Source organism: Gracilinanus agilis, chromosome 4, assembly GCF_016433145.1.
Source record: "Gracilinanus agilis isolate LMUSP501 chromosome 4, AgileGrace, whole genome shotgun sequence".
NCBI classification, from domain to species: domain Eukaryota; kingdom Metazoa; phylum Chordata; class Mammalia; order Didelphimorphia; family Didelphidae; genus Gracilinanus; species Gracilinanus agilis.
In genome coordinates, this window is record NC_058133.1 from 256,986,552 (window position 1) to 257,009,193 (window position 22,642).

Below are 22,642 nucleotides of genomic sequence, written 5' to 3' on the forward strand. Positions count from 1 at the left end.
AGCTCTAAATCCTATCAATTTATAATCTGAGATAGACTAGAATTTACACCAAATGTAATTTGAGGCAAATCAGAACTTAGAAATAAATTGGGAATCTTTATTAAGGACTTACATATGCATGGGAACAACCTAATGCAGGAACATTAGAACTTCACAATGCCCCTTATTTCACAGGGGCCCTTTATAACAAAGGACCACAAAAGGAAAGGGACAGGGGGAATAATACAAAATTATTGACTAGAAGTAAGTTAATGGGAGTTAGCAGCTATCCTCCCCTCCTTATCTTACGGAATTAGGAAGGGCTCATTATTGGAACTGAGGTATAAGATAGTGGCATAGACTTTGGACAGCAAAGCAGACAAAATGGTTGGGGGTGGGGGCAAATCTTTCAGTAAAGACTGGTTCACTAAAGGCTGGTAAATACAGAGAATCTGGAATGCTAAAGATAAAGATAAACAAATACTAAACTGCAGAGTGCTGACTTAGGTGAATTCTAGGTTGCAGCTACAATAGTTTAGGCTTCAGATCAAAAGGTAAAGGCATCTGGGAGTGAGAAAGAGTGCTTGAGATCCACTGGATCTCAGTTTCATAGAAGGGCAGGAAGATCTGAATTGACCAGGGTCTAGTAAATTTCCACAAACTTAATTTGAGACTAATCCTGAGACAGTGGAAGTTAACTCAAGTCTGAGCTTACTGCTACTCCTATCTTCCTCCCCAGGCCTAAATTCCACTATCCCTTAAATCTGTTCCACTCCTCACCAAAGGAAGAAAAACAATTTAAAACAAAAAGTTGAAAAAAGGCAGTTTTATTTCTCAACTCTAAGCAGAGAGAAATCAACCTATGCATGAAAAACCTAAGGTTCCAGGTCTAGAAGACCAAAGAGACTGGTTCAGATGTCAACAGAAATGATTTCCTGAGGGTAGGCAGTCACAGGTCTCCAAAGATTCTACATTTAGAATTCAGTTTATGTAGTCAGAATCAGAGATCAAGGTTCATATAAGTCCGTAGGTTCCATTCCCAAGCTCTCCTCTTCTCTTCTAGACGTTTCTCCTCTCTCTTGCTCAAAGTAGCAGCCCGAGGTGCTCTTTTCCTCTCAGCCACAGCCTGAGGGTCCCTAGCAGGGAAATGTGTGACTCTGGGCTGGGGAGTTGGCCTATATCCCAAACCTTCCTGGTCTCTCTTGAGGACTGTGGGAATGGGAGCAGTCCGCCCTTCACCCCGGGGACCCAGTCCCAATCCAGGCTCCCAGCCCCCTTTTACCAATAATTTGAAGCCAGGGCTAGAGGCAGAGACCCCTTGGGGCAAGTGTGGTGGTCTAGGCCCATGTGACAGAGCTAGGAGGTGAGCAGTAGAACTGTTGTGATTAGAGTCTCGATAATGGGAGCCACAAGTCTCACAGTATTTTTTGGGCAAAGGAGAGCAGGGCCTGGAAAAAAAGATAGAAAAAAGAGTGAATGTGGTCCTCTCTTCAAGGTCCAGTTTAGTTGTTACCTCTTCCAAGGAGCCTGATCCCACAACTGACCTTCTTTCTCTAATTTTCCTGAAGCACCCCAGAGCTCTCTTTAGTGCTTTTCATTCAATCTAGTAAAACTTATATACAATCATAAGGAAGGGAGGGTCTCAGAAATTATATCTAGTCCAACCCCACTGAGGCCCAGCTAGATTAAGCGCCTCATTCAAGGCATAGAGATTGTAAAATACAGGATCATATCAGTCACCAATAGAACAGTAAGCTCCCTGAGGGGATGTGTAGTTTTGCATACCCAACTTTTAGTATATAGTGCCTTAGATTATATAGGCATTTAATAAGTCATTGTAGAATGGATTATTGGGAGGAACCATGAAGTTGGTTCAGCTCTGGAGTTGAAAAGGATGACCAGATTTTAGTAAAGCCATGTTCCTAGGGGGACACTCTCCTATCTGCCCTTAGGAACCAGGGCCCTGCTGCCATAAGAGAACAATCCCAAGTAATCAGGATCCCTGAGTGGAAAAAAGGCTAGGTGTTACTGACCATCTACTCCTTAATGGAGGAGAGTGGGGAGGCAGGAGAGTGTAGAATACTGTAATAATAATGATGATGATGATAATGATAGCTAGCATGTATAAAGTGAACAATGTGCATGGCACTGTACTAAATGCTTTAAAACTGTTATTTAATTTGATCCTCACAACCACCTTGGGAAGTAGGTAGAAGGGGGAAGAAGAAAATGAGCATCCTCAGCTCTGACCCAGTGACTTTCTATCAACTCCAAGATAAATTTAAAATCCTGTTTGGAGGTTGAAGCCCTCAACAAGCAGGCTCTCTTCCTTCCGTTCTGCTAGCTACACCTTACTCACTGAAATATAGTGACAATGACTTCGGGGCTGTTCCTCTCATAAGGCACTCTCTCTAGACTCCCTGTATTTTCTCCTGCCATGCCCCATTCCTACAGTGCTCTCCCTCTTTATCTCTACTTTCTGACTTCAAGTCCCAGCTAGAATCCCACTTTCTCCAAGAAGCCTCTCCCTATGTCCCTTAATGATAGTGCTTTCCCACTTTCTAATTAACTCTGCACTGTGCTATGCAAGTTTTATTTACACGTAGCTGTTTGTACGTGTCTTTCTCCATTAAACAGAGCTCCTGGAGCACGGGGAAGGTCACTGGATTTTCTTTGTACCCCCGAGGACTTGGCCCAGCGCCGACCCTTCAACAGAGATTGCTTGGATGGGGCAGAGGCGGGGACTGTCTCACCGGCTCTCAGGGATTTCTTCTCCACCGCTCTCTCGGACAATTCGGGCCACCTCGAAGTAGCCGGCCTCTTCTGCCAGCTGAGCTGCGTCGCGGCCTCCGAGCTCACAAACGCCAACCCAGGCGGCCCCTCGCGCCAGAAGGTACCGCACGGCCGGCCCCTGGCCTGCTCGGGCTGCGCACATCAGCGGGGTCCACCAGGCGGCGTCCCGGGCGTTGATGTCGCCTCCGTGGGTCCCCGGGCCTCGGGGCTCCAACAAGGCGCGCAGCTGCCGCACGTCCCCGTCCTGCGCGGCTCTCAGGAGCTGCGCCGTTTGTCGCTCCCGGGCCCCCACGCTCTCATCATAGGCTGTGACGGCCCCGGTTCTCTCCAGCCTAGTCTTCTGCGTCCTTTTTCTCCCCTTGGGAGACGCCCGCTTGGGGATTGGGGACCGGGTGGGGGCGTCCCCCGTGCTCCCCACCACGGATTCATAGAAGTCCCGGGCGGCGGCCCCGTCCAAGGGAAGCTCCGGCTCCAGCTGCGACTGCGGCTGCTGCCGCCCGTCCTTCCAGAGGTCGCTTGAGTCCTGGGCTGGGGTGAAGGCGATGAGAGCGGGGAGTGTCATGGCTGCAGTAGCTGGGGGCGGGGGAGGAAGGAGGGGACGGGACATCAAGCCAGCAGCCCCCAGGAGCAGTTACCGGCCTAACTTGGCTCGAACATTTTCAGTCTAAGCTACCCCTTGGAGGCAAAGCACCTCATTGAGACCTGCAGGCTCCGGGAGCCACGAAGCAAATTCAACTATGACTGGCCTACCCTCTAGATCCCAAGCTCTAGCTCCCTATGCTAAGTATACTCTGGCAAAATCAAGTCCAAGTAGCAGGAACCAGGACTGGAGAGGTTTGTTTCCGGTACAAACACAGACTACGTCTGCGCAGGAAACGCCCCGGAAGTAGATGACTGAGAACAGACTGCGCCTGCGTCAAACTATGGGAGGGAGTGGGGAGCGGAGAAGAATAGCGAGGTCTAAAATCAAAGGAAAAGGAGAAGTGCGCTTTCTAGGCAGCACCATAATTCGAGTTGTAGACCGGAGGGCTGGGCATAAGTAACAGACAGACACTGACCCAGAGACTCAGTCGCACGGATGGTTGGGATTCTGCACCCATTCTATGCTTAGCTCTCTCCTTTTCTCCTCCCCTTTGAAGTACTGAGTCGATTCGAATTTCCCTGTGGCGCGAGGCAGGCGCGTGCCCAGAGGCGGGAAGGCCACCGTGGGGGAGGGGAAGACACTGGCCGTTAGGGTTCTTCGTTTACATAACGCCCCACAATGCTCCTCGCTCCTCCCAAAGTGGCCCCTGAAGCCCATTCCCTGGGGCCAGAACTGGGGTTTCGGTGGAGTCAGCTGCCCAAGGAAGGTGGGCACCGGCCTGCAGGGTGCAGCCAAATCTAAATGTGAATTAGGGCCGCGCTGCCTCTCACTCTTAGTACAACCAGCATTTGAGGGCTGATACAAACAGCCCCGTGCTGCTGCAGGCCCAGCCTAGCCCCTAGGAGAGGAGGAGGAGATGGAGAAGGGCAAGGGGACAACTAACAGGATGGCTGGTGCCACCTCAGGTTAGCGCCCCCTCCCATGACAAGCCCCTTCCCCGGAGGTTGGGGTTAAACCCTTTCACTCCCTAGTGCTACACTCCCTCCAGACTGGAGAGAAGGAGCAAGGAAGGAACCTGATGGCCCAGTGTCCTGGAGGAGGGAGGGCAGACATGGGATTTGGTTGGTAAAGCTGACATAGGGGGCTAACCCGGGATAGGGGTGACTTATGGAGAGGTAGGGATAGGGGAAGGTGAGGGCTAATTGGCTTGGAGTTTAGAAATAGGTGGTGGGATAATTAAGTTAAATGATAAAGATGAATAATGATGGAGAGGTAAAAATGAAGGAAAATGGGATGGGGAAGGCCTTCATACTTTGAGAAAATAGAATCCATCCTTCATGAGCTCCCTGTTCTGTATTACACCTATTCTGTAAATTGATCTCTTTAATTATTCCCTATTTTCTCCTTTGTGCCAGTCTCTTATAAGAAGGTACCCTTTCTCCTTGCCAACACCCCTTTCAATTTGTACCCTTCATTTTATTTCTTTCAAGAGCACTTAACTCCTCTCTTCTTCAGATTCTTTTTATCCAGACTCCTTCATCCCATCAACAAACATGGTCAAGCCTTCTCCAAACTTTCACTTGACCCTGCCACACCTTCAAGTTATCATCCCATCTTTTTCACAGTCAGACTCCTGGGCATTGCTGTCATATGGGAGTGGACAGGTTACTGTAGTTCCCATTCTATCTCTCCATTCTACTGTAGCCCAGGCCTCCGCTACCACATGGGAGTGGATAGGACACTGTAGTTCTAGTTTCTTGCCTCTGCTTCCTTGTAGCCCCAGTGCATTGATGTCACATGATTAGTTTGTAGGTTTCCTGCCTTCTCTACCTGTGTGGAGTAGCTTTAGTTGGGTTTGTTGGAGTTCTGTATCTTCATTGCCTCTGGCAGAGTCCCAGTGGTTTGGGCTGCTCCAAGATCTGCTGCTTCTTGTAGATGTTATGCTGCCTGGCCTGCTCTCTCCTCTTAACCCAGTGAGACATGTTCCTCCAGCTTTGTTTTGAGGCAATTTATTTTCTCATTTTGTGTGCATAAAGGGATTGTGGGAACAGAATATCCTTTACACTGCTATCTTAGCCCCCAGCATGCAACTCCCACAGTCATACCCCAGGAAAAGGCCATCTCCACAACTTGCTTCCAATTCATCTCTCACCACCACCTAACTAAAACTATTCTCTCCAAGTTTATTATTTTTTTCTTGATTATACATGATGAATTTCTTTATAAATCCATTGGCATTTTCTCAGTCCTCATCTTTTTTTACCTCTCATTCAGCCTGTGATCCTATGGACTATTCCCTCTTCCTATTTGAATGGCCACTCCTCAGTCTCCTTTGCTGGAACATTATAGATGTCCAAACCACTAAGCATGGATGTTCCAACCAACACTCTGTCTTGGGTACTCTTCTCCTCTTTCTCTAAAGCGTTTCTCCCAAAATATTTTGCGTTTCTTTATATTTCCTAAAGGTTTAATTATTGCTATACAAAGGACTCCCAAATATATATCTAGCCCTAATCTCTCTTCCAGACTCCAAGTCCCATATTAATTCAGTTCAACAAACAATTGGTAAGCATCTACAATGTACCAGATACTATACTAGGCACTTGAGATACAAAGACAAAAACACTAATGAATAAAGTCTGCTGACTGACTGCTGGTCATCTCTTGATGTAATCTGTACTTAATCTCTTGAATATTCTGTAGCAATCAAAATCAGCATGTCCAAAATAGAACTCATTTCCCACTATACAACCAGCACCTGTTACTCCTAGCCAGCACTATAGTGATAGTTTCCAAATCGCTCTTTCTGCTTCCAATTTCTCTTTAACACAAGCAAAAAGAATCTATCTGAACATGGCACTCCCCTAATAAAGAAAAGTTCTGGGGCTTGTTGTTGCCATTAGGATAAAACACCAATTCCTCAATTTGCCATTTAAAGTCCTAGTCTGCTCCAGTTTACCTTTCCAGATTCATTTCACTCTACTCTCCATCTACTTTTGTGTCTTAACCAAAGTGACTTCCTCAATTTTCTCTGAATTTGGTATTCCATCTCTTATTCTCTCTGCTGTGCCTTGGATTAAGAAAAGACTGAGAAACTAGACCATTATGTGAGATACTCTAGAGACCTGTGAGATATGTAGAGGAAAGGCTCTCCAACTCTTCTTAGGAAAGTTCACAGAGAAAATGTGCCCCATCTCTGGAATGTACTTCTGCTTCAAATCTCTTAAAATTCTTAGCTTCTTTCAAGGCTCAACTCTGATACCAATTCCTACAGGAAATCTTTCTTAATCTTACTATATTTTCATTTTCTCTCAAATTATCTTGTATTTATACACATGTATCTCATGGTGAAGAGGAGGAATACTCAAATTGATATCATAGATCAACTGGAACACTGAGATATATACATATATATGATCAACTGGAACACACATATAGATATGTTTATTTATAGTCTGTAGAATTTAAGATGTAAGCGCCTTACATTTTACAGGGGCTGATTTTTTCATGGTATCTTTTGTAATCTCACACCCTATTATAGTGCCCAGAACATAACAGGTGTTTAATAAATGCCTGTTAAAGTACTGAAAGATGAAGGATGATGTTGGACAATGGAATGATGAAGGATGGTAGGGGGTAAAGGTTCTGAGGAAAGGGGAGATGACTGGGAAGATGGGTGAGACATAACAGGTAAATGACTGGGGAGGTTTGCAGTAGATTTAGTATAGGTTGAAGAGCTAGACCATTATGGTAGATACTTTCTACCTGTGAGATGTAGAGGACAAAAATCCTCCAACCCTACTTAGTCCCAGTCTTGTTTGGCTCTGAGCCTTCTGTGGGCAAGTGACTACATTTCCCATGTTCACTAGCGTTAACCTCGGGCTCGAGCCTACAGTCCTATCTCCGTTGTGGCCCCGCCCTCTTCCCTATTTCACTGAGTGGGCAGGGGATAGAGTATCTTCCGGGAGTCGTTTTCTAATCCTTCCTCGCCACTGGTCGGGGACTCCATTTCCCGTCATCCACGGGGACACCTGACCTCCTGAGCCTGCGCTCTGCTTACTTTCCCGCCCTCCCGTTTCTCTTCCCCCTTCCCCTCCCCCTTGCCCCCCCACCGCTTTGCCTGCCGCGGTTGGGTCCGCGGCCTTCGCTGCGCGGCTTTGCTGCTGCTGCCGCCACCCCTGGGAGCAACTTCTCCCACTCCCTCCCCAGCCCCAGCCCGGTAGGTGAGTCGGAGGGCGCCCCTCCGCACGCTGGGGGCGGGACCAGAGGACGCCTGGCCTGGGGAGGGAGAGGTCTTGGAGAAGGGCAGGAGAGGCCAAGGTGGTCCTGTACCCAGGGTGCGCGGAGGCGCCGAAGCCCCCCCTCCTCCCGTCCTCCCGCGAGAAGCCCTAAACTCGGGAGCCTGGGAAAGGGGCTGAGGGGCCCAGGGCGGCCTTCGGCGGGAGCAGGCCAGGGAAGTGGCCCTACGGAAGTTGGCTGAGGCCCGGCCTCCTGGGGGGAGGAGGCGAAGGCCCTCCGAGCAGCTGCTGAGGGGTCCGGTAAGGGGGTGTGAGGAGGGGGCCTGAGCCGGGCCTAGATCTACCCCCGAAACACACGCGCGCGCACGCGTGGGGTGGGGAGGGACACAGGTTTTCTGAGCTCTGGGAAGAAAAGGCTCAGCCAAGAAGGTGAGCGATGGAGAAGCCTTGGGGACGTGGGGCTGGGAAGAGACCAGAGAGACCTCCCCTGGGGCTCCCCATAACTGAGAGCCTGGTGCGGGGTCTGTTGAATCTTCCTTCAGAGTTGTTGGGAAAGGGTTCTGGGGAAGGAGAGAACGTCTAAGGGATGGGGGAGAGCTCTGGAAAGAGGCTGGCCTTTCGCCCTCCAGGCTAACCTCTTTTCCCTCAGCTGACGTAAAGATGAGTAGCTCAGAGGAAGTATCTTGGATCTCATGGTTCTGTGGGCTTCGTGGCAATGAATTCTTCTGTGAGGTAAGCTCCCCAGTTTCCCCATTTACTAATTACCCTCAGACACAATGTCTTCCATGTATGTGCCTATTTGTCCCATATGCCCTCAGGAGTCAAATGCTTATTCTCTGTCCTGTATGCTAGCCATCCCAAGCCTTGCACTCCCTATCATATACCATGTCATTGTGCCCCTGAAGCTTCCTGTCTTTTCAGGAATCCAATTATCCTGCCCCTTCTCCTCCCCCCAGGTAAGGGAGACACTGATTCCAGGAATCTCCATAGAAGGGAATTAAAGAATCTGAAGTGTACCTACTTTTGTCTTTATTAGGGTATTGCTGTTCCTACATTGCAGGGAGTCTTGGTTTTTTTTGTCTGTCATAGACACTGGCTTGCTGGTAGAACCTGTGTACATTTTCTCTGAGTAATGTTTTTAGTGACATAAAATAAATTATATAAAATTATAGTGGAAAGCAATTGTATTTGACATAGTTGTGAAAATATTGAGTTGACAAAAGCAAATTTATAGATTCCACATTAAGAATCCTTGCTCTGTTTTCATAAAAGAGAAAGGCTGTTAGGATTCTTATCAGATTAAAGAGAGGGGCAAACAAACCCCTTTAGGGGTAAAATGGATATAGTTCTGTTACATGATAAGTGGTAACTTGTCTCCCCTTTCCATCCTGCTGTTAGTAAACCATATACCTAGTTCTTCCCTCACTTTTGCATTCTAACAGGTGGATGAAGATTATATTCAGGACAAGTTCAACCTCACAGGGCTCAATGAACAGGTGCCCCACTATAGGCAGGCACTAGACATGATCCTCGACTTGGAACCTGGTGAGATGCCCCCAATTGCCTCCTTTATTCCAGTTTTCCAAGTCTTCTCCCTGATCCCAAGCTCCCTAACTCTTGAATCCCCTACCTCTTTTTCTGAACCTTGAGTTGTAATAGAATTCCTTAGTATTCTAAACCTGCCATACAGCTCCTACCACTCCTTGATTTCAGCCTTAATTTTTTTCCTTCTCTTGATGTCTTCCAACCTTGTGTTCCCAACTTCTAATCAATAGCATAGCCCACTTACATTTCTATGTGTCAGTTTTGTGTTGGGGAAAAACTGAGGGAACTCAAAGATTTATAAATATAGCAGTTTTCTCTAGAGAGTAATGTTGTTCTAGATTAGTTAGACAATTGTGGCCAGGTTCCTGGGCAGGGCAACAGTGAGTGGGCTGGGGACAAAAGGAGGGTGGAGGGAAGGTTGACCTGACTGGCATTTCCTGGGATGGGTAGGGCTCTTTAGGGAAAGGGTTGAGTGACAGCTGACTGGGTCCTGGTGTGGGTGTGGGGGGCATGTTTCAGATGAGGAGTTGGAGGACAACCCCAACCAGAGTGACCTGATCGAGCAGGCAGCTGAGATGCTGTATGGACTGATTCATGCCCGCTACATCCTCACAAACCGTGGCATCGCCCAGATGGTGAGGCTACCCCACCTCAATCCGATTTTGTTTACTGATTGTTGAGGAAATGAAAAGAAACTTAAGTGTAAATTACTTTTTTGCCATCCTTAGAGTAAGAAAACAAGGTATTAGAAATTGCCTAGGACTTTCCCATCTGGGAGGATAAAGTTCAAAATTGTACTATCCCACAATTTTTGTTTAATATGTGTGACAGATTTGTTCAGTTTTGCATTTCTGTGTGTTTTTTAATGCTCACTAGGAAAGTAAAAATTATTTAACATTTATGGAATTAGTCTTCATCTGAGATGACCAATAGAATAGCTTAACAAGACCAAAATTAAAAAATTTCATGTTTAAGCAAAGAAACTTTCATAATGGGAACAAGGTGAAAGGAATAATTGATTCTAGCTTTAATTGTAGTTACTATGCAACTTTAGAGATGGAAGGAGCCCTTTATACCTGTGATGGAAATGTATCCCAAAGATATTATATCTGTATACTTGAATCCAGAGAGAGACACACTTACATATGTATATGCATATTTGTATCAGGAAAACATCAGGACAGCTTCTGTTTGGACCAGTACCTTAATAATGCCCATTTCCCAATTATATTTCCCCCTCCTCCCCCAGTTGGAAAAATACCAGCAGGGAGACTTTGGCTATTGTCCCCGTGTATATTGTGAAAACCAGCCCATGTTGCCCATTGGTAAGTATTGAGGGGGAAGGAAAAGGGAATTCCTGAGGAGTGGAGTTGGAATTAATGGGACCTAATGCCTGGGTCCTTGGTTGGGAGGTAGAGGAAGGAGAAGAATCAAATGTTGAAGCTTCCTCCTACTGCTCTTAGGACTGTCAGACATACCAGGTGAGGCCATGGTGAAGCTGTACTGCCCCAAGTGCATGGATGTTTACACCCCCAAGTCGTCCAGGCACCACCACACAGATGGTGCTTACTTTGGCACTGGCTTTCCCCACATGCTCTTCATGGTGCATCCTGAGTACAGGCCCAAACGGCCTGCCAACCAATTTGTGCCCAGGTGAGAATGGGATAAAATAGATTGATCAGACTCACCATCCCCCTTTTCTTGAGAACACCTCCCCTGAAAACCAGGTGAAGGAAGGAAGGTGGAATTAGTTTGTTGGGAGGAGAGATGATCTCAAAAGGGAACCCCTTAGACTCTACTCTGCAATGGGATATGAATATAGGAACTAGTCTCATTTTCCTCTTTACTGAGTCTTTTCCCTCTTACCAGGCTGTATGGCTTCAAGATCCACCCTATGGCCTATCAACTGCAGCTTCAGGCAGCCAGTAACTTCAAGAGCCCTGTCAAGACCATCCGCTGACATGTCTCCTCCCTTCCCCCCAACACCTCAGGCTGTGACACCATTTCCCCTCCCTCCCAATACACACACCTTTCCAGAACCCCTAATGGTTTTTAGTTTAAATTAAGAAGAAGTCAATATTGTGGTGGTGTGGTGGGAGTATGAAATAAAGTGGAGGAAAAGGCACAGCTTCAGCCCAATGACTGGGGAAAGGGGAATCTAAAAAAAAAAAGTCCCAAATCTAGGCACCCATGGTTCATTCACATCTCCCACCCCCCAAAAAACAGGCCTAGTTAGCAGCTTAGCATGGAAGTTTGTATTTGAGAGAACTGCACAAATCTAGGGTACAGAAGAGGTTAAAGTTGGGTTACAAGAAAGGTGGAAGATAAATTAACAGTCCTTTTCAGTGTTTGGCTGTTCTAAAAATCCTGTCACTTCGAGAAAGCCCTTTTAAAAAGCATTTCGGCTTTCTAAGGTCACTGCCCCTTTCAAAATCTTACAGATTCTCTTTAAGGCAAAATTACTTCGTGATCTAACCACCTACCCCCCCTCCCCCCCATAGGTGAAAATCTAATCTGACAGGAGCGAAAAGTTAAGTTTATTGGTTGTGGCAGGGTCTCACCCGCTTCCGGGGCGGAGCCTGCTTTCAGAGGTTCCAGATGCGCCTGCCGGAGAGGGCGTAACTAGGTCTCCGGCTCCGCCTGCTAGGCCCGGGCGGCTTTCCCACGTAGCCGGCCCGCCCACGGCTTCCGGTTGCTGGAACTTGGAAGAGCTGGCCCTACCGCTGCCTACCCCGTGCGGAATCCAGGAATGGACTTAAGTGTGCCAACCTCTGGGGATTGCTACTCCGGGGACCAGAAGAGGACATGGCAGGGGCCAAGAGAAGTCACCGGGCTGGAATAAGACCAAGTAGCTCTTATTCCCATGTCCCAGTTCCGCCCAGGGCTCCCAGCTCCCAGCCCCCGGGGTGAATGAGAACGCCCGGTACCTCCGAGCTCATGGGCAGCCGTTCCTTTCCCTGCCCGCTCCCAACATGCACAGCCATATATCGCAGTCTGGAGTGGCCCCCTGTCTTCAAGGTGACGGCCACTGCAGACTCGATTCTATCAGGAATCTTCTGTTGAGTGCCGCAAGTAAGGGTCATCCTCATAGGCATGTGACTGGACTTGGCCTTGGGTAAGCCTGTCACAAGAGACACAGAATCTTGATCTGACGGATTTGGTTCAAGAGGCCCGAGTTTTACCCCTCATTTTCCCCCACTGTGTGGCCTTGGGCAAGATCTCTTCCCTGGCCTTTGGTTTTCTAAAATAAGATTGGACTGTACATAGTCCAAAATCTTTATCACCTCTTCCATCCTATGTCTAAACTGATCTAGGAAATCAATACTAAGGGAAAGGGTCCGGGCCCTCTCCGGTTCCAATCTCCACCTGAGCCTTCCACCTCCTTTTTCTCTTTGCCAAACTCCTGCACTGCTACCCAGGCACACAGACCAAGGAGCTAGGCTGCCTGCATCTTGGTCTTGGAAGCCAAGGGTGGAGGTTGCCCAAGCACCATTATTCACAGTGGTGGGTGACCTCCACCCCATTCCCTACTCCTTAAATAGCCTTTCCAGATCTTCCTGTCTAGTCTACTGAAACCACTACATCAGGACCTCCAGCCTTCCCTAATAATTAGACTGCCCTTATTCTATTTTCCAAATTATCCTAGTCCCTTCAAACTGCACTGGTATCTCCTGGTACCCTCAGCCCTACGGCCAGCTCTTCACTCTTCTTATTCTGTCCTAAAGACTATTATATTAAGATGCCAAATTGTTAGTTGATTTACTCTAGCCCAACTTATCCTCATTCTGCTCCCACTCGGCCCTTTCTCTCCCACAGTCCCCCTTAACTTTACTCAAATCCTCCATGGTACCTCACACATTTCAAGTCCATCCCTACATATCTTCACTAAAACATAATTCTGTCTTTTTAACCCCAAGGCATGGTAGGGTAAGAGTGGTAAAGTTTGGGGGCAGGATTCAAATAGCTTGAGGGCAATAAAGGTAGTCTGGTTATCAAAAAAGGATGTGCTCCAGATAAAACAGTTTGAGGGGGAAGAGGGCAGCTACTGATGACAGGAAAATGAATACAAAGTGAGTACAGACAGAATGATGAAGTTTGGAGGGTCTAAGGTCTATTTAGAAATACAAAGAAAATCGTTTGGGAGGCAGAGTGAGGACATTCTGAGGAATGGAGGAGGGACCCTGAAGATCTAGATGGATCAGGGAGAATAATCTTTCTCTTTGGGCAGTGCAGAGGAAGTCATCATAAGTGACTGCACGGTGAAGGATGGGCTATCAGAATGCTCAATGTCATTGGCTTCCCCTGTGCCAGGTTTCTGGGTATTTTCTAGATACTGCCTTAAGCCATCTGTAATTCTTCAGCACTCTGTGACCAGACCTTGTTGCATAACCAAGAAGACAAAAATACTAGTGCTGTATTGCATTTCCTGATTCCCATTCTTAGCCTTAGAGTCACCACCATCCATTCACTCACTAAATTAGGCCGAGTGGCCCTCACATCATGAACCCTACTGACCTTGCTTAGCTCCAAATTTAATCCTGCCTTTGAATAAGACTAGAGATCACCCCAATCAGATCCCCTATACCTTGCCCAGAGAATTCTATCAGGAAGCCCCAAGTATTTCCCTGTCCCTTAGGCCTCCCCAACACCACCTGAAACTCATGATTTTCCCAATTCAACCTTAATCAATTGACCACATTCATAAAACATCTCAGCTACATGCGGGACATTGTTAGACCCTCTCCTGTCCCTAGATGATACATATGATAGGATCTCAGAGCAGAAGAGACTTCAGAAGTCATCTAGCCCAATGACCCCATCCCTCACCCATTTTACTGGTTGCTGAGGAAAGATAAAACATGTCCTAGCCTAAACACTGAACTTGCCATCAAGGCTTATGACCTAGCTCTTTCTTTGATTAATAGTGTGAGGTCAGGCAATTAGCTTTGTCTCTGTAGACCTCAGTTTCCTAATCTGTAAAGTGAGGAAACCCTCAGAGCTATCATGGGAAAAGCATTTTGTCAACTCTGCAAAAATATACAAATGTGAGTTTTAATTATTAATGAAGGTCAGTTCCATCACTGGCAAAGGTCAGAACTACATCCCCTGAGTTCCAGTAAACTAATGTTCTTTCCATTACAGCTTCCCTCTGTATTGGATCATTTCAACTTTCTCCTCTCCCTCAAGTCCCCTTCAGTGGTAGAAGAGGAGGAGTTGGTAACAGGTGTCTCCACAACTTAGCCTTTGTCTCTGATTTTGTTCTACAATAAATTGATGATGCAATAAACTTCATGTCCAATTTTAATGAGATTTGGCAGAGGGTGGGGAGGAAGCTGGTGATAGGGAAAAAGAAGGAAAGAGAATACTACTTATGTATCAGATGTCAGTGAGACCAAGAAAAGATTAGTCCAATACAACACAACAGACTAATGCATCTCTCATGGTCCCTCCAGCTGAGTTTCTTGAATTCTCCACATGCCAAATAGCAGTGTTACAAAACCAGGGCTCAAATTACCTATACCTCCCATCTGAAACAAGCTCCCATCCCACCCAGGCCCAGGACCTCAATCTATAAAATTAATCCCCAGATCTAACCCTCTTGAGGAGCCATCTGGAAATCTTTCTTCCCAAAGAATTTGGGGGTGGCAGAAAGTCATGAACAGACTCCAGAATAGTAAAAAAAAAAAAAAAAAAAAAAAAAAAAAAAAAAGGCATTAAATGTGGGGGCAGCCAGATGGCTCAATGGAGCCAGGCCTGGAGCTGGGAAATCTTGGGTTCAAATCTGACCTCAGACACTTCCTAGCTGTGTGACCCTGGGCAAGTCACTTAACCCCCATTGCCTAACCCTTTCTGCTCTTCTGCCTTAGAACCAATACACAATATTGATTCTAAAATGGAAGATAAGGATTAAAAAAAAACAAAAAAACCCAACACCTTAAGTACCTCTGTGTACCAGATACTGTGTAAACACTGAGGATACAAAGAAAAACCAAATGGAGTCCCTGTTCTCAGGGAGTCCACAGTCTAATGGAGGAGACAACATGTAGGTACAAACAAGATATATTCAGGACAAATTAGGGGTCTTCTCAAGAGGGCATAAAGATCAAAGACTGGGAAAGGCCTCTTTTTTTTTGGGGGGGGGGGAAGGCCTCTTGCCGAAGATGAGGTTTAACTGAGACTTGAGGAAGCCAAGGAAACAGAGAGGAAGAGGGAGAACATTCTGGGCATAGGAGATAACCAGGGAAAATGCTCAGAGACAGAAGATGGAGTGTCTCTCTCTTTTTTAAAATTAAAAACCCTTACCTTTATCTTGGAATTAATACTGCATATTGGTTCTAAGGCAGAAGAGTGGTAAAGGCTAGGCAATGAAGGTTAAGGGACTTACCCAGGGTCACAGCTGGGAAGTGTCTGAGGCCAAATTCGAACCCAGGACCTCCCATCTCTGGACCTGGCTCTCAATCCACTGAGCCATCTAGCTACCTCCAGAAGATGGAATATCTTGTGAGAAGGATAGCCAAGAGGTCAGTGTCAATATATCACAGTTAGTGGGAGGTGGAAGAGGGATTGTGGAATAAGGTGTAAGAAGACAGGAAGGGTTGAAAGGGACCAAGACCTGAAGGGCTTTGAAAGCCAAACATTTCTCTTTGGAATCTAAGATGTAGCTATATGGTACTGTGAATAGAGTGCTGAGCATGGAGTCAGAAAGACTTGAGTTTAAATCTCACCTTAGACATTTACTAATTGTGTGACCCTGGGAAAGATACTTACTCTCTGATTGCCTTAGTTTCCTCAACTGTAAAATGAGGATAATAATAGTACTTACCTCCTAGGGTGGTGGTGAGGAACAAATGAGATGATATTGGAGCCTGATACATGGTAAGTACTATATAAATGCTAACTATTATTATTTTTTAACTCTTACCTTTCATCTTGGAATCAATACTGGGTATGAGTTCCAAGGCAGAAAAGCAATAAAAGGTATGCAATGAGGGTTCAGTGACTTGCCCAGGGTCACATAGCTAGAAAATATCTGAGATCAGATTTGAACTCAGGACCTCCCATTTCTAGGCCTGGCTCTCCATCCACTGAGCCACCTAGCTTTTCCCTAGCTATTATTATTAAACACAGGATTTTATATTTGATTTTGTAGGCAATAGAGAGACAGCAGAGTTATTAAATGGAGGTGGGATTTACTTGCACTTAAGGAAGATCAGTTTGACAGCTCAATGAAGGATGGATTGGAATGGTGAGAAATGAAATGCTATGGCAACTTTTCAGCCATGAAGTAATAAGGGCCTACCCCAAGGTGGTGGCATCGTTAGAGGAGAGAAAGGACTATATATAATCGATGTTAAGAAGGTCAAATCAATGAGACTATTAATGAGAAAATAAATAAAGGAAGATGGTATAATGGTACCAGATCTCAAACTATACTATAAAGCAGTAATCATCAAAACAATCTGGTACTGGCTAAGAAATAGAGTAGTGGAGTAATTAACAACCATAGCAACCTACTAGTGTTTGATAAACCCAAAGATCCAAGCCTTTGGGACAAGAACTCACAATTTGACAAAAACTGCTAAGAAAACTAGAAAATAATATGGCAGAAACTATGCATAGACCAACATCTCACACCGTCAACCAAGATAAAGTCAAAATGGAGATGATCTAAAAATAAAGGGGGATACCATAAATAGGGGAATACAATCAATGAGACTGACAATTGATTGGATATGGGACAGATGAAAGAGAGTGAAAAGAAAATGACACCAAAGTTGTCAGCCTGGTCACTAGGAGGTGAATGAATGAAATGAAAAAAAAAAAACAAAACTTATTAAGCATTTACTAAGTGCATAAAATGACTCTGCTCAGCCCTGGGGACACAAATAGAAAGGTCAGACAGTCCCTACTGTCAAGGAGCTCACATTTTGAAGGAAGAAGACAACACACTGGGAAGGTTTCAGCTACAAATCAAATAGAAAGGTCCCATGATCTACCAACAGTGTTCTCATTTTCCTACATCTCCAACATTTGTCATTTTGCCCTTTATCAATTTGGCAAAACTACTAGGTGTGAGATGATATCTCAAAATTGTTTCGATTTGCATTTCTCTAATAAATAATGATCAAGAGTTTTTTCCCCTCCACATAGTTATATACAGCTTTAATGTCTTCATCTAAAAACTATTCTATTAATATCTTTTGAGCATTTATCAATTGGAAAATGGCTCATATTCTTATAAATTTGGCAAAGTTCTCTATATACTTTAGACATGAGACCTCCATTTGGGAAGCTGTCTGTAAAATGCCCCAACCAGTTTTCTGCTTTCTTTATGGTACAACAGCAAAGCAGATGCTTCCTCTTGTTATTTCCACTGATAATTCATATCAGTTTCTGAAATTGAACTGTTTGACCCTATCAAAGACTTTGCTAGATCTTTTTAAATTTGAACTTTTTACTTAATTAATTAATTTAGAATATTTTTCCATGATTACATGATTCATTTTCTTTCCCTCCCTTCCTTTCCCCCCTCCCATAGCCAATGAGCAATTCCACTGAGTTTTACATGTGTCATTGATCAAGACCTATTTCCATATTATTAATATTTGCATTAGGGTGATCCCTTAGAGTCTACATCCCCAATCATATCCTCATCAAGCCATGTGATCAAGCAGTTGTTTTTCTTCTGTGTTTCTACTCCCACAGTTCTTGCTCTGTCCCTCAGAGTTGTCCTGGATCATTGCATTGTTGCTAGTAGAGAAGTAGAGAAGTCTATTATATTCAGTTGTGCCACAGTGTATCAGTCTCTGTGTATAAGGTTCTTCTGGTTCTGCTCCTTTCACTCTGCATCAGTTCCTGGAGGTCCTTCCAGTTCACGTGGAATTCCTCCAGTTCATTATTCCTTTTAGCACAATAGTATTCCATCATGCTAGGTCTTTTAATATAAAGATGCTACAGCACCTACAAAAACAGTTGACAGCCTACAATCTCCTTAGGGGTTGTTTCCCAGGGTGATAGCAGAGGGAATTGGACTAGAAGCTTTGCCATTTACAAGGTTCTTTGGTCCTAGGCTGTTTCTGCCAGAGTCTGAGGGAGGATGGCATGGAGATGGCTGGAGTGGCTCAGCACACGCTGCCTCCTGTCTCTCCCCCAGCATAGCAGGCTGGCTTGCCTGCCATGGGAGGGGTGGGGGTGAGGGTGGCGGAGGACTAAATATGCCATTCCCAGGAGATATTGGCTATTTCTTGTCATTTGCCCCAAGAAGCCTTTTTTGATATTCTGAGCTAAAAGGGAGGAAATAGGCTTTTATATTGTCAAGTGCTGGGCTAAGGGTTTTATAAGTATTACCTTTGATCCTCATAACAACTCTGTGAAGTTGGTACTATTACTTATCCTTGTTTTATAGTGGAGGAAATTGAGGCAAACAGTGGTTAAGTGATTTGCCCAGGGTCACACAAGTAAGTGTCTGAAATAGGATTTGAAACTCAAGACTTCCTGACTCTAGGTCCACTACTTGAATCTCAATCAGGCATTCTATGTGGCTACTATGTACTTAGCCTATTCTGTCTTACATTATATTTATATATATATATGCCTCAACCCGTTCTCTTCTCTTTGTCTCTCACCCTTGGCCACCTTCTAGCCTCTAAATGCTTTAAGATAGTGATAGACTGTTCTTACATAGGTTAGGGACTAGACCTATGATTTCCTTTTATAATAAGATATAATAGGATAATATATAATAGACCTATTATATATATCCAAGTATATATAGTATACATGTATATTGTATATATATATATATGCATATATACAAGTACAGGGAACTTTTAGGTGAGGAAATAACCTTCAAAAATTTAATTAATTAATAAGTTAATGAAAATAATGAATTAATAAATTAAGCATTAATTTAAGCATTAATTATTTTTTAATTAATTGTAAGGCACAGTAGGAGAGAGACAAGAGGTAGCATGTGCCAAGCCACCTCGACCTCCATCTTTCCTCAGACTCCAGATGGACCCTGAGCTCAAAATCCTTGGGAACAGCATTGTCCCCCAAACCACCAGACTTGCTTCTAGCACAGCCCTTGAAGTCATTAATATAATGATGATGATGATCAATTTTAAAACATTTTTTTACAAATTATATGTAATCACACATTTCCACACAAGTTTTCCTAAGTTATATGATCGAATGTATCTCCCTCCCTCCCTTCTTTTCTCCCTCTTTGTGCTGGCAGGTGATTTGATCTGGGTTATACATGTATTATCATACAAAACATTTTTTCCATTTCATGTGAGCTGGAATGACCTCCAGGAATTGATGCAGAGTGAAAGGAGCAGAGCCAGAAGAACATTGTACACAGAGACTGATATACTGTTGTAAAATCAAATGTAATGGACTTCTGTACTAGCAGCAATACAATGACCCAGGACAATTCTGAGGGATTTATGGAAAAGATGCTACCCACATTCAGAGAAAGAACTACAGGAGTGGAAACACAGAAGAAAAACAACTGCTTGAACACATGGGTTGATGCAGACGTGGTTGGGGATGTAGATGCTAAATGACCACCCCAATGCAACTATCAATAATATGGAAATAGGTCTTGATCAACGACACATGTTAAAACCAGTGGAAATGTGCATCGGCTATGGGGGTTAGGGGTTGGGAGGGTGAAGGGGAAAGTAAGAACATGAATCATGTAACCATGGAAATTTTTTCTCAAAACTAAAAAATTAAAATTAAAAAAACATATTTCCATATTATCCATTTTTGTAAGTAAGTAGTCTTATAAAACCAAAACCCCAAAACATAAACCCAAATAAACAATTGAAAAATCATCTGCTTCCATATGCATTGTGACTCGAATAGTTCTTTCTTTGGAGGTGGGTAGCCTTCTTTGTCATAAGTCACTCAGAATTGTCCTGGATCCAATCCTAAGAGACTTATGAGAAAGAATTCTGTCCGCATCCAGAGAAAGAACTGTGAGAGTAGAAACACAGAAGAAAAACATATGATTGCTCACATGGTTGATTGGGGATTTGGGCTTTAAAAGATCACTCTATTGCAAATATTAATAATATGGAAATAGGTTTTGAACAATGATACATGTAAAACCCAAAGGAATTGCTCTTCAGCTCTAGGAATAGGGAGAGAAGAGGGGAGGAAAAGAACATGAATCATGTAATCAAGGAAAAATATTCTAAATTTAAAAAAATTTTAGTTAAAAAAATATAGCTTAATTCTAACATTAAAAAAAAAAAGAAAAAAAAAAAAGGAATTGTCCTGGATCATTGTATTGTTGAAAATAGCTAAGTCTTTCACAATTGATGGTTCCACCATATTGCTGTTACTGTGTACATTGTTTTTCTGGTTCTGCTTATTTCACTCTGTATCACTTTGCATCAATTCATAAAAGTCTTCCCAGGTTTTTCTGAATCCATTTCCTTTCTTATAATACAATAATATTCTAACACATCAGTGTTGGGTTTTTAAAACACCTTTGCCATCTGTTTTAGTAATATCTCTAAGACAGATGGACCAGCACTAGTCAAACAGGGTTAAGTGACTTGTCCAGGGTTACACAGCCAGGAAGTGTCTGAGATCAGACTTGAACCCAGGACGTTACATCCCTAAGCCTGGCTCTCTATCCAGGAGCCATCTAGCTGTCCCTCATTCATATTGTTTTAAAAAAAATCATTTAACATAAAATAGCTCCAGAAAATGTACTATCAACTAAATTATCTGTGAGAGAATCAATTGGACTTCTTAACAAACAGATGGAAAGTGGTGTTGGATGGACATGCTGAGAAGAGCTCATTCATTTGTTACTCAGAGACAACCAATGCTAAAAAATACTCAGAAAGTGATTCAGATGAACGAAATTAATTAAAAAGCATTTTAAAGTACTTACTATGTGTTAGGCACTGGGCTAAGCACTAAAGGACTTGTACAAATATAAGCAAGATAATCCTTGTTTTCAAGGAATTTATATTCTAACAGGGGTGTTATTCAGTCATTTTGGTTATGTCTGATTCTTCATGACCTCATTTGACTTTTTCTTAGCAAAGATATTAGAGTGCTTTCTCATTTCCTTCTCCAGAAGTGACTTGCCCAGGGTCATATAGCAAGTGTCTGAGGACAGATTTAAACTGAAGTTCTCCTGATTCCAGAGCCAGCACTCTAACCACTGCACCTGACAATAGGATGGCATACTTATAGAATCCAAAAGAATCAACTAAAAAACTAGTTGGAATAATTAACAACATAAGCAAAGTTGTAAGGTAAAAAGTCCAACTCTTCATGACCTCATTTTCTAATTTTCTTGGCAAAGATACTGGACCAGTTTGCCATTTCTTTCTCTGGCTCATTTTACTGAGGAGGAAAATGAAGCGGAGTTAAGTGACTTGCCCAGAGTCATATACCTAGTTAAAAAAAAAAAATTTTAAAATTCAATTTTATTTTCTTTTTATTCTCAAAGTCTTTTCTTCTTCCCTCTCCACCCTATTAATGTATAGACTTAGACAAGTCGTTTAATCTCTATAATGCCTAGGAGCCTGCTTGGTGGTTCAGTGAATAGGGTACTTAACCTCTGACTGCCTGACAAAAGGATCCACTGGAGAAGAAAATGTCAAACCACTTCAGTATCTTAGCCAAGAAAGCCCCTTGGATAGCTTTGGTCCATGGGGTCATGAAGAATCAGATACAACTGAACAACACAATTTAATTTAATTCATTAAATCAGCTCAAGACTTCTTAACTCTAGTCTATGGGAAAGAAAAGAATTAAAGATCAAGCAAGAGATAGAGGGTATTGCAAAATGTAAAATAAATAATTTTGTTTACATTAAATTAAAAAGGTTTTGTACAAACAAAATCAATGCAACCAAAATTAGAAGGGAAGCGACAAATTGGGAAAAAAATCTTTATAACAAAAACCTTTGACAGAGATCTAATTTCTCAAATTTATAAGGAGCTAAGTCAATTGTACAAAAAAATCAAGCTATTCCCCAATTAATAAATGGGAAAGGGACATGAATAAGCAGTTTTCAGATAGAGAAATCAAAACTATCAATAAGCACATGAAAAAGTGTTCTAAATCTCTCGTAATTAGAGAAATGCAAATCAAAACTTCTTTACTCTAGGCCCAGTGCTTTATCCACTGCATAGAAAACCTAAATGGATTTCTATGTACTTATCCCGTTCTAACTTGTATATATTCATAGACACACTCACATCTTGCCACTAGACTCCAATGACTGTGGAAGAGATGGTGAGGCAGAAAATCCAATTCACAAATGAGTCAACAAACACATCACCCAAGATGTCCTTTGTTCTCTTCAAGACAAAGGACACCTCTACTCTCTTCCTTCCTTCATCTCTCACTCCTACCTACTTTCTAGACTGTAAGCTGCTTTAGGATAAATACTTTACAATCTTAATTAATTTAATTTAATTAAAAGTCTGAGGCCAGATTTGAACTCTGTTAACTTGAGTCTTCC

At 43.7% G+C, this 22,642-nt stretch overlaps 2 protein-coding genes across 3 annotated transcripts; one reads left to right on the forward strand and one right to left on the reverse strand.

Moving 5' to 3' along the window:
* Positions 1–790: 790 nt before the first annotated feature.
* Positions 791–3,547, reverse strand: GPANK1 (G-patch domain and ankyrin repeats 1). The gene is made up of 2 exons (XM_044673837.1): positions 2,733–3,547; positions 791–1,427 (listed from the first exon to the last, which is right to left on the reverse strand). The coding sequence occupies exons 1-2, from the start codon at positions 3,377–3,379 to the stop codon at positions 980–982; spliced, it is 1,095 nt and encodes a 364-aa protein (XP_044529772.1). The 5' UTR covers positions 3,380–3,547; the 3' UTR covers positions 791–979.
* Positions 3,548–7,460: 3,913 nt separating this feature from the next.
* On the forward strand, positions 7,461–11,263 carry CSNK2B (casein kinase 2 beta). Of its 2 annotated transcripts, none has more exons than XM_044673846.1 (7): positions 7,461–7,578; positions 8,243–8,325; positions 9,036–9,138; positions 9,658–9,773; positions 10,388–10,463; positions 10,602–10,791; positions 11,008–11,263. In XM_044673846.1, the coding sequence occupies exons 2-7, from the start codon at positions 8,254–8,256 to the stop codon at positions 11,096–11,098; spliced, it is 648 nt and encodes a 215-aa protein (XP_044529781.1). In that variant the 5' UTR covers positions 7,461–7,578; positions 8,243–8,253; the 3' UTR covers positions 11,099–11,263. The 2 variants fall into 2 exon arrangements, with proteins under 2 accessions (XP_044529781.1, XP_044529780.1); XM_044673845.1 differs by having other exon boundaries at positions 7,461–7,574.
* The last annotated feature ends 11,379 nt before the right edge of the window (positions 11,264–22,642 follow it).

Excerpts from the sequence above, each read along its gene's own strand:
- GPANK1 (XM_044673837.1), bottom strand. The coding sequence starts at position 3,379 with ATGTCCCGTCCCCTCCTTCCTCCCCCGCCCCCAGCTACTGCAGCCATG. Across the intron at positions 1,428-2,732 it reads GAAGAAATCCCTGAGAGCCG|GCCCTGCTCTCCTTTGCCCA; the intron begins GTGAGACAGTCC and ends CTTTTTTTCCAG.
- CSNK2B (XM_044673846.1), top strand. The coding sequence starts at position 8,254 with ATGAGTAGCTCAGAGGAAGTATCTTGGATCTCATGGTTCTGTGGGCTT. Across the intron at positions 10,464-10,601 it reads CCAGCCCATGTTGCCCATTG|GACTGTCAGACATACCAGGT; the intron begins GTAAGTATTGAG and ends TACTGCTCTTAG. Across the intron at positions 10,792-11,007 it reads GCCAACCAATTTGTGCCCAG|GCTGTATGGCTTCAAGATCC; the intron begins GTGAGAATGGGA and ends CCCTCTTACCAG.